This window comes from Aspergillus multicolor, assembly GCF_047715735.1.
Source record: "Aspergillus multicolor strain CBS 133.54 unplaced genomic scaffold BDW74scaffold_36, whole genome shotgun sequence".
NCBI classification, from domain to species: domain Eukaryota; kingdom Fungi; phylum Ascomycota; class Eurotiomycetes; order Eurotiales; family Aspergillaceae; genus Aspergillus; species Aspergillus multicolor.
Genome location: NW_027395987.1, coordinates 163,391 through 180,080, shown reverse-complemented (window position 1 = coordinate 180,080; position 16,690 = coordinate 163,391). Strand labels below are relative to the sequence as shown.

At 52.7% G+C, this 16,690-nt stretch overlaps 6 protein-coding genes across 6 annotated transcripts; 2 read left to right on the top strand and 4 right to left on the bottom strand.

The window, feature by feature from the left end:
• Window positions 1-522: 522 nt before the first annotated feature.
• BDW74DRAFT_182529 (ceramidase) lies at window positions 523-1,538 on the top strand (the record flags this gene model as incomplete). Its single annotated transcript, XM_073730290.1, has 4 exons — window positions 523-661; window positions 712-814; window positions 865-1,296; window positions 1,355-1,538. The coding sequence occupies 4 exons, from the start codon at window positions 523-525 to the stop codon at window positions 1,536-1,538; spliced, it is 858 nt and encodes a 285-aa protein (XP_073579422.1).
• An 841-nt stretch (window positions 1,539-2,379) lies between these two features.
• On the bottom strand, window positions 2,380-4,377 carry BDW74DRAFT_170659 (BCS1 and AAA domain-containing protein; the record flags this gene model as incomplete). The annotated part of the gene is made up of 2 exons (XM_073727200.1): window positions 2,380-2,460; window positions 2,494-4,377. 2 exons carry the CDS (start codon window positions 4,375-4,377, stop codon window positions 2,380-2,382), a joined length of 1,965 nt encoding a protein of 654 aa, XP_073579421.1.
• Window positions 4,378-4,958: 581 nt separating this feature from the next.
• On the bottom strand, window positions 4,959-7,173 carry BDW74DRAFT_182527 (alkaline phosphatase family protein; the record flags this gene model as incomplete). The annotated part of the gene is made up of 3 exons (XM_073730289.1): window positions 4,959-5,347; window positions 5,393-6,656; window positions 6,718-7,173. The coding sequence occupies 3 exons, from the start codon at window positions 7,171-7,173 to the stop codon at window positions 4,959-4,961; spliced, it is 2,109 nt and encodes a 702-aa protein (XP_073579420.1).
• Window positions 7,174-7,356: 183 nt separating this feature from the next.
• BDW74DRAFT_161376 (uncharacterized protein) lies at window positions 7,357-8,974 on the top strand. Its single transcript, XM_073725770.1, has one exon. The coding sequence runs from the start codon at window positions 8,005-8,007 to the stop codon at window positions 8,764-8,766; it is 762 nt and encodes a 253-aa protein (XP_073579419.1). The 5' UTR covers window positions 7,357-8,004; the 3' UTR covers window positions 8,767-8,974.
• Window positions 8,975-9,231: 257 nt separating this feature from the next.
• On the bottom strand, window positions 9,232-10,668 carry BDW74DRAFT_170657 (DUF821 domain protein; the record flags this gene model as incomplete). The annotated part of the gene is made up of 2 exons (XM_073727199.1): window positions 9,232-10,146; window positions 10,222-10,668. 2 exons carry the CDS (start codon window positions 10,666-10,668, stop codon window positions 9,232-9,234), a joined length of 1,362 nt encoding a protein of 453 aa, XP_073579418.1.
• Window positions 10,669-11,420: 752 nt separating this feature from the next.
• On the bottom strand, window positions 11,421-16,388 carry BDW74DRAFT_182524 (kinesin-3 motor protein uncA; the record flags this gene model as incomplete). The annotated part of the gene is made up of 2 exons (XM_073730288.1): window positions 11,421-16,261; window positions 16,325-16,388. The coding sequence occupies 2 exons, from the start codon at window positions 16,386-16,388 to the stop codon at window positions 11,421-11,423; spliced, it is 4,905 nt and encodes a 1,634-aa protein (XP_073579417.1).
• Window positions 16,389-16,690: the final 302 nt, after the last annotated feature.

Genomic DNA, 16,690 nt, shown 5'->3' with positions numbered 1-16,690 from the left:
ATGAGTGAAAACATCTAGTCAGTCAGTCTAATTTCTTTGTAGTGTGAAGCCCTGAGCTCAAAAGCCTACCAGACCACGTAAGTAGATCGGTTTTCTTTCATATGAGAGGCTTAGCAAGCGACAAGTACAACATCTTCAGCAATCTCCGGTCTTGAGAGGCTCAATGGACAAAGCAACTGGCTCAATAGGCGCAGAAGGAATCATATCAGACACAGCGTCTCGGGCATCCTCGGGGTTCGAGGAAACTAAATGAGAACGAAGGAAGGGCGCCGCTTGTCCCGACAATATGGAAGTCTATCAAGGAGCAGCCACCATCCACGCAGACTGACGCCCCTAGTCCCGATCACGAATCGATGGTGCCTAATCGTAACCGCGTCATCTTGCTATAAATCACCTATTTCCCTCCATGTTCAGTTCGTGCCTCGATTCTTTTCGAGACTATACGACTCCGTAGATATACCAACTATTTCACGACGGATGCTTTTCCCACTGCAGAACCCTTCTGGGGCCCTCCGACTTCCCATGCCAAGTCAGTTTGCCATTCATCTCGAGTCCTGTTCGAGTATTGGATCTAATCTGGACAACAGCTTTTGCGAAACAGACTACGCCATCAGCAGATATATCGCTGAGTTCATCAACAGCCTGTCGAACATCGTCTACGGTAAGAGATACAGTCTACAGAAAGCGAGCGCCACTAATCAAGTTTGCCAGTATTCCACGGCATCCATGGCCTGCGCAAGCTCAAGCAGAAGGGCAACGGCGATCCGTTGCGCGCGTTTCCATACCGGGGCCTCATGGCGGTCGGATTCTGCTCGTTTGCATTCCACATCAGCCTCAAGTATAACACCCAGATAAACGTGGCAGCCGTCTTCTAATGTCTTTCAAATGCTCAGTGGACGACCTCTCCACGCACTTCGCCACAACGTTAGTTCTGCACCGCGTCTTAACGGCTAATTCCACCCGCCGGAACTCGATCGTCACGGCTGTTCTGCTGGAATCCCTGTTATTCTTCCTAGTAGCATACCATGTGGTAACCGACGAGCTACTCTTGCATTCAGCCTCCTCCGTCGCGGCAATCACGCTCATCGGGGTATACATCATGCGCCTTGTCAACGCCCGAACACTACCTGATTCAGCCGCCCGGAGACAGATCTGGGGTATGGTGAGATTTGGGGCGGCGATATTCAACCTGGGGTACTGGCTCTGGCTGCTAGATCAGTGGGCCTGCGGGTTCTTGACAAGTAATCGGGAGGAAATAGGGCTCCCCTGGGCGTTTCTGTGGGAGCTTCATGGGTGGTGCGTGTCGTTTTTTCATCTTTGTTATGACCGAATACTGACCGGATTGGATGAATAGGTGGCATGTCTGTACAGGTTACGGAGCTTATGTCTTCATTGCTGTTGTGGATCACTTGGTCGCCGGCGAGGGTCATGGGGATATTGACCGGTCGTTTGCCTGGCCTGCTTCGTGGGCTTCGAAGTCCGTCTTTGCTGGCTCGGCATTGGTCGTGGCTGGGAAGACTGTTAACAAGCGGAAGTGATGAGAGTAAACGGGCGGTTGAGATGCACTGACAGGATTATATCAAGAGAAGGGGGTATATATCCTCAACATTTCATGGCCCTCCATATACTGTGGAAGAGCAGGTTGGTCACACAATCAGACTGGCTCAGACGCAGCAGCCTGGGTTGCCCTAGACTTGACTTGCCATCTTGAATTCCCCCATCGCCTTCTTTACCTCCTATGCGAGTTGGGGGTTTAGCCTATCGGCGGTGCATACATCGGGTGCTGCCCTGAGCATGGAAATCCGGGAAGGGGCTTTATGGAACCGGTCGACGTCCAAGCTTTTGACGATATAGCTCGGTATAGTTGTTTCCGGTCGAATATCTTGACCCGACGGACAGGTAGTTACGGGGGATACAGGTGACTGAGTGATCGTGGGAAGAAGTAGTTCCCGGAGAGGAGCTGCGGTGAATGGTGCGTGGCATAGCTCCAGTTCCTTGAGCCGATTTCTGGTAGTTGGGAAGATTTCGTCTGATATAGAAAGAGACGAGAGTCCGAACAATGGCCGTACTGTCGTTTCCCAGCTCGTCTAGCAAAAGGAAGTTTTGAGCCGGTTCAGATTGTCCGTGATGCTTCGATGGAGCCCATCAGGACGTTGTTAGCGAACATTGGACATCCATGGCTTGACGTTCATCCTGATCAGCACTTTTCGCTTATCTATTCAAACTAGACTGGGTTGAAGAACTGGTACTAAGTAAAGAGCGGATGGATTTGTTTGTCTTCTATCAAGGCACATGGTAAATGCTATGAGTGCTTTCTTTCTGATGCAAGAGTCTATGTATGGGTTGAGATCGTCAGTTCATTATCACATGTATGCACTTTCAGTCTCCAGAGACGGTCCCATTACTATTCGTGTCCGTATGCGTAATCCCATTCGTCAAAGCCGTGCCTTCATCTCCATCCTTGCCCTTCAGGTCGTTCTTCACCCCATTTACCTCCGGCTTCTTCTCATCCTCCATCTTCTTATCCTCATTTCCCTTCGCGGCATCCACAGCAGCATTCTTAGCCTTCACCTTCTTCTCCCTCATCTCCACAGCCCACTTCTCAGCACCCTCAATCGCCGCCTCCGGATCCGTTTTATAATTCAACAGATACCCCTGGATCTCAGCAGGGGTAAGCTCACCCGCAGGAACCCGTTCCGCAAAACGTCCCGCCCAAGCGCTGACCTGCTCTTCGGAGTACTTGGGCATCCGCTGCACACGAACATTCGAGCGAGCCTTTTCACCCTGGGCTTCCAGACGGGCAGCGCGTTTCGCCATCTTCGCACGCATCTTCGGGCTTAACCGCTCGGTACGCGATACGCGCAGATCACCTTCAAGTGTAGAGTATATAGCCGAGAACAGTTCCTGGATGTCGGAGATCGTCGAGTACCCGAATGTAATGGACATGTCGATCCGGCCGGAGCGCACGAGTGCAGGGTCTAGCTTTTCGGGGTGGTTGGTTGTCATGACGAGGATGCGGCCTTCGCTGGCGGCGACGCCGTCGATTACGTTGAGGAGGCCGGAGAGGGAGACGCCTTGTTTTTCAAGGGATGTTGTGCCAGTGCCAGAGCCGGAACCGGAGTTGTTGACGTTTTCGCCATCTGTCTGTTCGGTAGAGGCGGGAGTTGAGTTGTCGTCGTTTGAAGAGGATCCAGCGGTTCGTTTTTGGGACATGCCCGCGCAGTCGACATCTTCCAGCAACACGATGCACCGTCTAGGCAACTCCGAGAACAGCGCCATCAGCTCATCTTCGTCCAGGCTCTTGGAGCTAAGATTCAGCAGATAAAGCTCCAGCCCTAGTAAGCCCGCCGCGGCAAAACAGAGACTCGTCTTCCCTGTCCCAGATGGCCCATGCAGCAGGTATCCCCGGCGGTACGGAATTCCACGGTTCGAGTACCACCGTCTCGTCCGAGGATGCAAGTACTCCTTGATATCATCAATAAACGCATCCTTCTGCGCCTTATCTAGCACAACCGTCGACAGCGCTCGCGGAGCCCTAGCCATACATCTCGACCACTCGGTATACGCACCTGCTTTGTGTCCGCGGTAGATAACAGTGTTGTTGCTATCCTTGGCGACATAGCACCGCTGCGCTTCAAGCAACAACTCCTTGAGCACCGCCGGATCACGCCCGATACAGCTGACATACAGGCGCTCCGGTGCCTTCGCGCCATACCCATAGTACCCACCACCAGAATTCTTATCATCCTGCTTCTCACGAATGAACGCAAGCGGACGCCCATGAAACCAGAAATAGTGCGTCCCCTCGCTCGGCGTAAAGCGCAACTTCTTATGCTTGTCCCGCGCAGTAGCCTTAGCCCAGTACGCATCGAAGTCCTCCGCCTCAGTCCCAATGACATTCCCCTCCTCATCAATCTCATCGGCATCGCCCCATCCATCCTCGCTATCATCATCGCTATCATAGTACCGCGCCGATCCCGAGATTCGCGTGCCTGCAACGAAATGCGTCGTGCGGTTCGTGAACGGCTGCTGCGCGAGCCAGTACATCAGATAATTATAGACCTCGTCATCGTGTCGGATTTCGGCGGTGCTGATGCAGTGTTCTTCGAAGAGGGCGGAGAGCTGGTTGTAGATGTAGCGGATTGTGGCGCCCATCACGGCGAGCAGGATTAGGTAGGGGATGTAGCTAGAGAGGTCGATTTGGAGGTATGTCGAGAGGAACCGCGAGGCCATGGAGTAGCCTGGGATGAAGGTTTCTAGGAGGGCGGTGTCGGAGGGGTTGAGGAGGGGGTTTGCGTGCATGGTTAGGGGTATTGAGGTTGATGGGGTTGTGTTTGTGTCTGTGTTTGCCATCGTGGAGGCGGATAGGGATGCCATGGTTGTTGGGTTTGATCAGTGATGGTTGGGAAGTTATTTGGTGTAGAGCCTCAGGCGGCGGAAAATGAGAGGGGAAATATGAGAGAAGGGCTCTTCCCTTCCAAGGCTGCCGTGGGGGGAGACTGGTTGAGTATAGAGGGGAGCTGAGCGGCCTTTATATCTGGAATGAGGCTCATTTTGAGCAGGCAGAAGGCGACTATGATCTGCACTGCGCTCAGGCAGCCAGAGCCCTACGCCTGAAAGACGAAAGGCTGTCCAAGGAACTGGCCACTGACTGCATGAGCGCAGTTGAAGTGCATGAATGAATCATCAATCCACAGGTGAGTCACTGCAGCGCATGAGGCTGACTTGGCTGTGATTTTCAGCTGAGGACGAACAACGACAAAGGCGGACCCCGCCAGGGGCTCAATTATCCAACAGCTCAAATTATGGCCATGGCCGGGGTATCTCTAATGATTATGGTTGGCCGATATTACAAGTTAAAGATCAACGCTAAGACTGCTTCGCCTCCGATCCCATTCCCTTTCCCCACACTCGGACATGGATGATCAGTCACCTTGTGCTGCGGCGCAGCTGGCTACTTACCGCGCCGGCGAGAACTCCTCCTTGATGTCATCCAATAAATCGCTCGCCCAGTCCTTTACATCCTCCACTTTGTCCAAGATGCTATCCCACCAGTCTGTGTCTGTCTCACCGTCGGCATCCTCTTCGGGTTTAGCGCTCGTTGAGGCTGACGCGGAGTCTGTATCGGACGTGGTCGAAGTTGAACTGGAAGATGTCGCGGTAGAAGAGGATGCCACAGTCTGTGTAGGCTCTTGCGTAGCTGGAGGATCAGATGGAGTATCGAGTACTGGCGCGTCCTCATCCGAATGAAGACCGCTAGGCTGCAAGGGCAGTCGTAATGTCCCGTTGTTCGGATGCGGCTTGATTCCAAGAGAATCACACAATATGTTATAGACGTGAATATTTTCTGATCTATTAGTAAATAGGATTCAGTTGGCCTTGGGTCACTTACGGAAAACGTCAACTCGACTGTTAGGCGGGTGCGGAAACGCAGGGCCGCGAGCGATAAAAATTGCCCGCATCAACGGATGTTCATGATCGTACCCGTGAATGCCTTTGGGATGGTAAACATCGCCGTTCTGTAGTGCTACCTGGGCATCGAATTCGGGCCGTTCGACAATGGCCCAGCCAGTTTTCGGTATCACCCAAAGAGGGGCAATGCGATCATTGTTCTTGAAATGATACCGCTCGGGCATTTCTTCCCGAGTGTATATTTCGATCGCGTGGGAATATTGCGATTTGACACGCTCTAGCTGGTCCTGGAGGGTTTTGAGATCCTCGGGGCGCTTAGGGCGAATTCCGCGCAATGGCCAGCCGTCGATATGGCTGGTCAGATTGAGGTCGATCAAGTCGTCGAGTTGGACGAGCCGCTCAGTGGAAGTAGACGCCATACCATGGTCCGAAACCACGACAATGTTGACCACGTCCGTGAGATTGCGCTCCCGAAGGCCCGAGAAAAGATCCGCGAGCATACCATCAACCTTTGAAATAGTGCCCCGAATCTCAGTGCTGTTTGGCCCGAACTTGTGACCATCAGCATCTACATTGGGAACATACGCGGCGATGAATTGTGGCCGTTCACGGCCGGATGGTGATTCCTGCTCGAGCCCAGGCAGGTCCAGTAGTTCAAGAATGCGCTGTGTTTTCCGAGATAATACCTCCGAGCCGTTGTATTGATCAAGATATGTCGGCTCCACACCCCCGATATGTGCTTCCGACCCTGGCCACATATGAATAGCACTCTTTACATGTTGGTTTTCGGCCGTCATCCAAAGAGGCTCCGCGTTCCACCACTTCGGCTGCATGCTGACTTTCGGATGGGTATAGTAGAACTGCTCCTGGAGTTCGGGGTCCCAGAATGTATTTCCAACGATTCCATGGCTCTCCGGATACAGACCGGTGACGAGGGTGAAGTGATTGGGAAAGGTAACGCTGGGAAAGCTAGGACGCATATACTGAGGCGAAACGCCCTCCGCGATGAATCCATTCAGCGTTGGGGTCAGGCCACGGTCGAGGAAATCAGCGCGGAATCCGTCCAGCGATATTAAAATAGTGGTAGGCGCGAACAGCGCGGTGCCGTTTGACAGCAAGGTCTTCGAGTGGGAGGAGCGGAAACCGGCTGAAGCCTTGTACGCCCCAAGAAGGAGGATGAGGAAAAGGACGAAAATAGCGGAGAACACGAGCGTCAGTTTCCGCCAGGAGACTTTTTGACGATCCTAAGCGGTGATCGAGTTAGGTAAAGGATTACTACCAACAACCAAGTGATAAGATACATACCTGAATGTCAGCATACTGCTCCTTAATCCGCTCATCCGAGTCAGACGAAGATGTGCTCAGCAAAGAGCTCTCATCACCGGGATGCCCCTCTTCCATCTCATACATTTCCTCATCATCGCCGTGCCGTTTCTCGCGGCGTGCTTTGCGAGCAGCCCTCTCTTTTTTCCTCCGTAGCCGCCGGGCCTCTTCCTTCTTCCCAATCCTGACATTGCTTCTGTTCGGACTGAATATTCGACGGATGTCATGACTGGGACCGGATCTGGTGAGTAACTTTTCGAGTTCTTCTTCGTCATCGAGAACGGTGCGGTCGTGCTCGGCGAGCTCTAGGGTAGTGCGGGACCGGGCGAGGAATTCGTCGTCCTCGCTATCAGAGTCCTGCTCCGAGAGCGGAGACCGTAGCGACTCGGCGTCTTCATCGTAGTCGCGCGGGGAAAGAAGGTCACGTCTTGACGACATAGGCGGAAATGGTGATCATGGCGTTGAAGTGGAGGAAGAGGTCGAGGGTCGCCTTCAGCGGAGTCGAGACCGCGGCGGCGCGGACCGACCACGTCCACTGCCAAGACCGCTACAATCTATCCAACAGTCAACTCCATCTACCTTCGACTTCATTTCTCCTGCCTCAATGTTTCCTTCAAATTCCTATCAATAAGTTCTGTGGACCACAATTTTCAAGCTCGTCTACTTGCTGATATCTCCTGCATATGTTTTCAAAGAATGACAATCTATTATCTAACTGCGGTCTGTTGAACAGGCTTGGTCAAAAGGCTTCCACGTCGATTTATTTCTGCGCGCAGCGATAACGTCGCCTACACAGGCCATTCTATCAAGGGACGTGCCCGGACACGATGGTCATTTCTCTCTTTCTATCAATAATGCAGCCTCACTTCTGCTTTCGAGCCGCAGGGCTTAAATCGTACGTCACGTGACTTCTCTCGCCTCCTGCTGGAATGCGAGGAACTGAAGCCGGGAAGGCATCTAATTTGGAGACCATGCCTTTAATCCGAAATGGGTGAGTGTTTGTTGCTACTGATAGTAAAGTTAGGTCTCCGGATGCAGTGTAGAACAACATCCGCGGCCACGCGTCGTCCCGGTTCCAGATGTATAGCATCAAAAGCGACTAAAGCCACCATGCACGGTTTAGGGAGAGCTTTCAAGGCGAGATGCTTCCGGTGTGGTCCTCTCGAGTATAAAGAAGCCCATCATATCCCCTCCGAACTTCTGATCGTTCATCGTCTTTAGTTCTTTTGCACTTCAAGTCAACAAGAAATTCTTCCACTCCCACCAGTCATGCATCTCTCCAAGACTTATACTTTGCTTGCCTTGGCCTTCGCAACCGGAACGGCCACCGCACATGCCTCGGAAGAGGCAAAGGCTTCCCCTGAAACTACGGCCATTGAGAGGCCCGTTGCCACCACTTCTGCGCCAGCAAAGGAGGCTAGCACGACTGGAGCCCCATGGAGAGAGGTCACGTCTGCCGGTGACCGCAAATCCTATGAGACATCGTCCGCCATCACTTCTCCGGCAAAGGAGGCGACCACTCATGCCTCTGAGACTCATACTACCTGGGTGAGCACGACCACCACAGTCTGTGACCAGACTACCTGCCACGAGACGCACGTCTCGACCCCTGTGGTCGTTGTGTCCAGCGCTCGGTCTAGCACTACCACTGAACCCAGTATTATCGCTACGCAGTCAAGCGTCCCCGCCCAATCCAGCGGCAGCGCACTTACCCAGTCGAGCGCTCATATCTCTGCCTCCAGCGCCGTTGCATCCAGTGCTCCTGCATCAATCGCCTCATCAAGCGTCCCCGTCATCCCGGCCAGCTCCCCTGCAGCGTCAAAGGCAACTCCAAGCTCGTCCGCCCACAGGACCACCACCACCCACAAGCCTACCACGACGAGCTCGCGCGGGGAGAGCAATGACAATGAAGAGGGCAACGTCTCTGGTCCGACTGCCGTTCCCACTCCTATCAACCCCGGTTCTAAGCTGATCATTCCCGGCGTTGTTAGCTTGGCTAGTGTAGCTCTGGGCTTGTTCTACCTGGCTTGATCGAGGCTAATTATCAATGGCTCGCACCCCATAATCAGGTCTTTTCTGCATGTTTTGTCTTTTGTCTTTTTTGAGTGGCGTCGGGGCTGGAATCAGTTATCATACCTTGCCTTTAGTTTTCGGATTTCTCTATTTACACCATAATGCGCATCTACTTTCATTGTCGGGTCTTGTCGCTCTAATCCATCAAATTAATTCTATGTCAGAGAAAACAAGTTTACAAGTAGTCTCGAATTTTATACTCGTATACTAGGCTAAGTGCAGCCTATACGTAGCTATATCAATAGGAACAAGGTATATTCATCACCAGCCTCTACCTGCGACGCGATCCCTTCCAAGAGAACTCACGGCCAATGCTATATATACCAGGCTCAACTTCGTATACTATATACAATAGATATCTATACATAGAGGACACCCAAAACGCCGCGTGTATCATACAATTATAACCCATAAAACCGTAAATCAAAACCCAAGAACCCAACTCTCAAACCTCACTCCTCTCCCTGTCCCACCCTTCCCCACCCCCTCAAGAACCGGCACGAACCCACTAACCCCGCCATACAATCTCAGCAGATACCTCCAATAACAACTCTCGGCAGCAGGCGTCAAATACCGATCCCTGAACGTACGGACCGCGTTCTCCGCGATTTTTTCCGCCGTACCCGGGTTATCAAGCAGGAATTCCACCTTGCGCTGCAGATCCGACCAGTCCCGCTCAACCTGCACGTAATTCGCGTCTGGACCGGACGATATAAATGCAGCGTGGTGCGCTTCAAGCCACTGTAATTTGTGGCTTATAAGCACGCTGCGGCAGTTGAGGAGGTACTTCCCGCGGCCGGAATACGAGCGGCCTTCTGTGTGCGCGAGGAAGGCGTATGTGCAGTGGTCTTCTATCGGCAGTGCATCACTTTTCTCGGCATCGGTCCAATGAACCTCCTTCACGCTGCCCCAGCTTTTTCCACGCGCAGCATCAAGTAGACCTTTTCTGATCTCGGGGTTCGCGGCTACGCTTCCGCGCCAAAGGAGCTGTTTCTTTTTATCGCTGAATCGGAGACCTTTCTCGACGGCGGCGATCCGGCGCCGCACGTCCTTGTACTCGCCCACTTGTGCGACTTCCGGCCAGGACCAGTAGCCGAAGTCGGGCATTAGCCAGATGCCCGTGTCTGAGGCGTCGGCACGTTTGGTGTAGGACCATATGGGTGATTGATGGTTGTCGGTGGAGGTAGGTGTGCTGAAGTCGTCTGTTGTCAGGACGAACTCGATGTCTGGGAGGGTATGTCGGTCCGGGTAGGAGGATAGGGCGCGGTGTAGGGAGTGCAGAGTTGCTTTTCCGCGGGTGAATGTGTAGGGCTGAGCGCCGTACTCGAGTATGTACAGCTGATTGCGCAATGAGTGTTAGCCATGCAGCATTTTGTATGAGATTCTCTGTCCATGTCTAGGATAGATTCTCACCTCGCCGTCTTTGATAGCAGCCCTAACAAGCCCATTCCCATTCCCATCAACTCCTCCACCACGCGCAACATCATCCACATCCTTATACGCAATTCCCTCATTCACAGCCCAAAACCCGGCCGTCTTTTCAAGTTCAGCAAAGAGCTTCGGAAACGCAGATAGACACTGGCTCTCCAAAAGGCCGTGGTTGTCGCCGTCGCGGTGGACGTTGAATGCCCATGTGCTATTCTCGCCCACTCCTCCCCCAGCACTAGCTCCAGTCTCAGGATCAGTACATTGCGGAGAGTTCTCGGGTATTGGATTCTTGAGAATATATGGCGCGCTGCCTCTCTCCAGGCCGAGATACGGTGTCTGTCCGAAGAGCAGGAGCGTAAGCAATATCAGGGACAACACGGCGCCAGCGCCGATATAGCGAAGAGTTGGCGACTGGTTACTTGGAGCGATCATGGCCTCGATATGGAGTACATATATGTAGGCGCTTGTCGCACGATCATGCGTGGTCGTTTGTAGGTGGGCCTACTGGATGTCGTGGGTGCTGTGGTTGGTCAGAACTAAGATAACTCGAGGGATGATACTGCCATGTCGGTTTGCGTATGATAATACAACGGCTATAATCAGATAGCGAGTTGTTTTGATAGCGATTTCTTCAGCTTGTGCTCTGTTCATAGATGTGAGATGGGATGAGAGACTGCTGGGCCGATAAAAGCCGTTTCCATGGCAACAATCAGTCGCAACTCTTCGCTACGTCACAGGACTGGCAAGGCTGACAGGACCTGGTTCCCATATAGACACTGGCCTATCGACTACACCAGGTCTTCCATGTTTAGTAAATTCTATCTGCTATAAAAGTTATCGCGAACTGGCAGCCGGCAGCCAACATGAGCCGAGTAGAGGTGAGTAACTCTATACTTGCTTGCTTGGATTTGTTTTCCAATATGTACATGGGTTTCCATTCCAAGTGCTATGTAAGGCAGGGCAGGTGTATTCGGGGGTATCTCAAAGCCAATCAATATGTAGTAGGAAAGGGGACAAGCATCAAGGGGTTGAGTAATGAAAGGAAGGGCAGGACAGCATCCATCCAAAACAGCTAGTAGGACAAGATCCAAGACGGCATAGCGGATACCGAGGGAAGAATAGCAGATCGTCGCTATATCACGCCGTAGTCTTTCGTCGATTAATCTTGATTTATTATATGGGATTCATCTCCCAGATCCGTTCGTCGTCGAGCGAGGCGCGTTGTTACTGAAGTAGCTGTCATCGATCTTCAGAATCCACTCCACCTTCTGCGCCTCTGTTCGCGCCGCAAATAGGAACGTGTTCTGTGGGCCGTACACTGCAAACACGTTAGGCCGGCCACTTGGTGACCTATCAGCCCCGGGGCCATCTAGAAGTCTGGCGAAATCAGGCGCATGATCGACTCGCGCGTTGCGGAGATTAATGGCGTTGATTTCGTCGCCATCCGGAACAGAATAGATATGCAGGTAGGGTAGTCGAAGTTCGACGAAGCGTCGCGCCCAGTGGGTATACTTGTCGTCGGGCATTAGCAGATATCCCGTCTTCGACGCAGTTGGATTCTTTGGGAGGGTCTGAACGGTGGCATAGAATCGTGGCGTAAGAGACCCCGATTCGTTATTATTATCGTTTGTGATGTCGCTTAACGGCGACTTGCCACGAGATGCAAATGCTGCACCCAGTTCTGGTGGCTCGGTGTTGCTCCGAATCAGAATGGCATCGATGGGCTCGGTTTTCGCTGTCCACAGGTCAACGTATTTCTGCAGCAATTTGACCCTGCGATCAGGCTCTTGAGCACGAAGTGGCGTTGACCTCCCGCTCCGAGGCGGCGAGGTGATATTAAGGCTATTAGCACTAAGCGCTCCCTTTGCAGCATTGAGGTCTGCAATGCGTCTGCGCCTTCGCCGAGAGGTGATGTAGTCACGGACTAGCGAAACTTTCCTAGGAGCCCACTTTGTGAGGAACTCTTCGCCCTTAACATAATCATTCTGCGTGTTCATGCGCCAAAGATCTGCGGCGCGCTTTGCGGACACCGGGCGGACCGCAACAGAATACATGCGGACCGTGGAGTGTACCACGCGCGTGGTGTTGAAGAAGTTCTTGAACATCGACTGCGGGCGTATGTACGTTCGTCCTTGCACTTGAAGTGTCAAGTCAATCTCGAACGAAACGGGGTCCTGCAAGCGTGAAGACTGCAAATCCCATCTGACCGTTACCTGAACACGATACTTCTCTGCAGTGACCCTGTCCAGGAGAAGCGACCCGTGTAAGCTAGAGTCCCATTGTCCGATTAGAGTGATGTTGGACGTTCCGTCGGCATTATCCTTGACCATAGGCTCTTGGATGAATTTCAAGGGGACATCCGGGGTTTGGAGGTCCTGGTCAGGTATTTTGCCCCAAGGGTCCAGCAGCCGCACAGAACCAACACGAATGTTGATCAGGTCGTCCCATGGCAAAGCCTCCGTGGAGCTATAGGTGAGATTGACCGATATGCGACGCTGAAGCCCTTGATGAAGCTGATATGTGCCTACTTCAGTGGGGCTGCTCTGTACCACTTCCACGGGCAAGTAGTCTCCCGTCTCGGTCATCTCCAGTACTTGAAGCCTCGCGAAAACATCATGCCTCTCCTCCGAGAAGTACTCGGATTCAGCAATACGTGGCGTTTTCTGGTCTTGCGGTCCTTGTTCCGCTGAATCGCGCATATCATCCCAGCTCAGAAGCTTATCGAGATGCATTGAGGTCACACGGGCATAGATGCAGATCTTCAGAGCGGCATTTCGCGGGCTAGAAAGCGGTAGGCTCATACTGTGAACACTCTCAAAACGGACGGGCGTCTCATTGAAACCGTTGATCATCTGCGTCGTGGTTGCTCCACCTTCCTCCGAGATGCCCGGTATGAACAGCTGGGCATGCACCTCTGTCCCTTCCCATTCGGTAAAGCCGGCCATGTCACGCATGACGACATTGAACTTGAGAGTAGACGACGGCGCCTGCGCCGAAGATGGTTCTAATGATAGTCGGATAATACCAACGACGTCTTGGGTGTACGGTGAAATGACATCCACCGAAAAGTCCTGAACCCGTGTCTCAAACACGGCTGTCAGAGGGATGTCGGCGTCTCCGACAAGGGAGTACTGAGGCGAGCAAGGCTCGGAAAATGGGTTTTCGAGTTTGAAGTGCTGGATGTAGTCCGGACGGTCAATGTACTGGTGCAGTTGTCGCATGGCCTGGACGCGGCGCTGGAGCTTCTCGATAGACCAAAGGTGGATGACACACTGCTTGAAGTCGATAACACGAACCGCTACACATGGCTTCTTGGCATCATCAAGGATTATGTCTTCATCTCCAGAGATACCATTCAGCACAAGATCATAAGACGATGCCATATTGTGTCCATGGTCAACGATCGCAAACTGAAAGACGACGTTCTTGTCCATTATATGGCTCATTACCTGAGCCTCCTTGATAAGCGAAGCATGTTGTAAGACCTTTTCTGCCATGCGGACATAGTTTTGCTGGGACCAGTGTTGGAATACCGAGCGCGCAACTTCTAATTCCTTAGGGCTCAACTTAGGATAACCGTTTTCGTAGATTGGCGGCATTGGCTGGCCTAGTTCCCTCATGTGGCTCTCGAATGCTTCTTTTTGCTTTCTAAGCTGCTCTTCAAGCTGCTCTTCGTACTTTTCTTTCGCCGCTCGAAGAGCATCCTCCATGCGGACCTTTTCGGACCGCAAGTCATCGATACCTTGACTCGGCGACGCTTCGGAGTCCCTCAGCTTATCCAGATACTGTTCCTTCTGTCGCTCTAGTTGTCGCTGCATGTCCTGACGCACAGACTGTAGGGTGGCATCCTCATCGCCGTGGCGAGGTGTGCCTGGCATTGTAATAACCGTATCCAGAGAGAAATTGTCCATGGTGCCATTTGACATGTACTTGTCGCGGATCGGATAGGAACTGAGGGAGTCCGAGTCTTCTTCGTTCTCTAACAAGCCACGTCGGTTGGCCCTTGCGTTTTGTACATTTTCAAAGAGAGCATCGAGCTCGTCATCAGGCATATGAGCAAGCCGATCCGGATCCGTTCCTGCGCTCACAGCCTCACGGCGCGCGTAGAACCAGTCAGACTCTCTTCCACGTTGAGAACCCATCGGAGTGTCAGCTCTGCTTGAGTCCCAATCCAAATCCGAGGCTTTGCTGATGTTTCGTTCATGGTTTTTGCCTGGCGCTGGCGAGCCGAGTTGACTCGTCGTGACGGAATGGCGGAGCAAGCTCTGTTCCACTCGCTCAGCCCGTGCTTCCTGGGGGTGATTGAATCGGAAGATATGAAAGTCGCCCAGAATGATGCGATAACCACTCTTTAACCGCTTGGGCTTGTCCACGCGCACTCCATTGACCATGACCGCAGCGCCCTCGCTAGGCAAAATTGTAACCACATTGTCCACATTTTCGAACTTGCAGTGATCAGCCAGGATTTTGGAACCATTTAACCTGATCTCGATGTGGGTACCCTGGTCCATGTTTCCAACTTGAGTGACTCCAGGCTTGATATTGTACACTAAACACTCTGCAAGCAGTGGGTCGTCGCTCAAGTTCACCAAGTGAGGCATCTTCTTTGGTGTGCTGAGACCGATGAATCCTTTCTCTATACTGATACCGAGTTCCTCCAGGGCTGCTTCACGTTCCTTATGAATCTGCTCGGTCTTTACCAACTTCTCTTCCCAGGTTTGGTTGAGGTCCTTGTAAAGCTTTTCGCTCTGATTCAGCTGCTCCACTATTTCGGCTTTGCTCACTTTCGTGACAGTACCGTCCGGTTGCTGGATAGAAACCATTTGCTTTTCCATGGGCGTGTCCGGTGGATATACTTCATCTGCAATCACTCCGCCAGCAGCCCCTCCCGCCGCACCGCCTGCCACACCACCACCAAGTTTGGCTCGTAGCTGAGCTAACTCGTCCTTCAGTTCTCTGATCATCCGCGCGTTGGGGTCCTCGTTGACGACTGCGTGATTCTTGATTCGCTTCGCTGAGTCCGCATAACGTAAAGTACTCAGAGTCTCGTCGAAATTGATGTCGGCAGGCGAGATGGCGGCAATCATTGCTGTCATGGAATTACCTCCGAGGGAGTCCTTGAGTAGCCATGTGAGTACTGAATCACGATAGGGTACCTGCTTCTTTTTTGCGCCCTTTCCAGCAGCCGCGTCCGCTAGGGCCGCGATGACACGACCAAGCGTGGAAAGCGATCTGTTGATTTCAGCTCCTTCCTTCAACCTGGCGCCAGTAGCTCCAGTCGAATTCGCTCGCTCCGAACCCGCAAGATCGACCAGACTGATTCGTGACACCTTCTCCGTGTCCATGCTCGTCTCCGCATCATGCCGCTTCTGCGTAAGCATCAACGTAAACACGGCGTGCGATCGACTAGATGTCTCGTTCATGTTCGTGGCTGCAACCGTTCGCGCTTTGTTTCCCTCATCCATCAAATTCTCAATTTCGTCGAAGGAACGGACCGCAAGCTTGGCGAGATCTTCGACATACGGACCCGTGGACGGGTGCTCACGGACTTTGAGATTGCCTTTGTTCGACGGGTTGAGCAAATCGCGTACCCGCTCGTTGTAGATTTCCAGGTACGAAACCTCCACCGTGCAAGTAAGGTTCTTATCCTCCTGTATCGTCTTGATACGCTCAAACATATCTTGGCAAATTCGCGGGATAACACCATACTCCTTGCCGTATCCCATCATCGAGTATGACTTTCCGGACCCCGTCTGACCGTAAGCGAAGATACAGTTGTTGTAGCCCTGGAAGGCATTGTCCAGAAGCGGTACACCCAGGTCCGAGAAGAGATTATCCTGACCGGCATAGTTGGGAGCCTTCTTGTCGAAGGACCAGTACGACCTATCAAAGGCGAACGACTTTGGTCCTTCCCCAGCGGCTTTATTTCCACCTTTCCGGGTTTCCTTTTCGGCTCCTGGCGGCGGCGTAAGGACCGTCTGGCTGTCTTTCATCTGCACGATACATTTTGCCCCTCGTTCGATTTCTAATTATCGACGCAACTATCAGCCATGGCAGCGAGTAAATAAACTCCGCAGGTATAACTCACCTCGACTGTTAAACGGCCGTACTCTCACCACCACTTTGATATTTCCACCACCTCCTGGCGCCATGTTGACCTATACCCCATGCACCCGGGGGTCGTGGCTCGCTTCGGCTTCTGGGCGCTGATGGCCAGGGGGCGGAGACCTGGGGCGGACAACAAAAGTTGCGAACGCCGCAAAAGCGCCGCCTCAGCGTACCGCAGCGGGCTTTCGTCCAAGCACTTGCACCTATTCCGTTTCACAGTGTCCGCTTCGTTTGCAGGGGGTTTTATGATAAAGGAGGGTTCGTAGCGGGGGCCAACACAGACGTCATGTAGCGGTACCGTTTGTTGACAGGAGGGAGTGGCGCGTCCGAGACAATTCCCGCACCA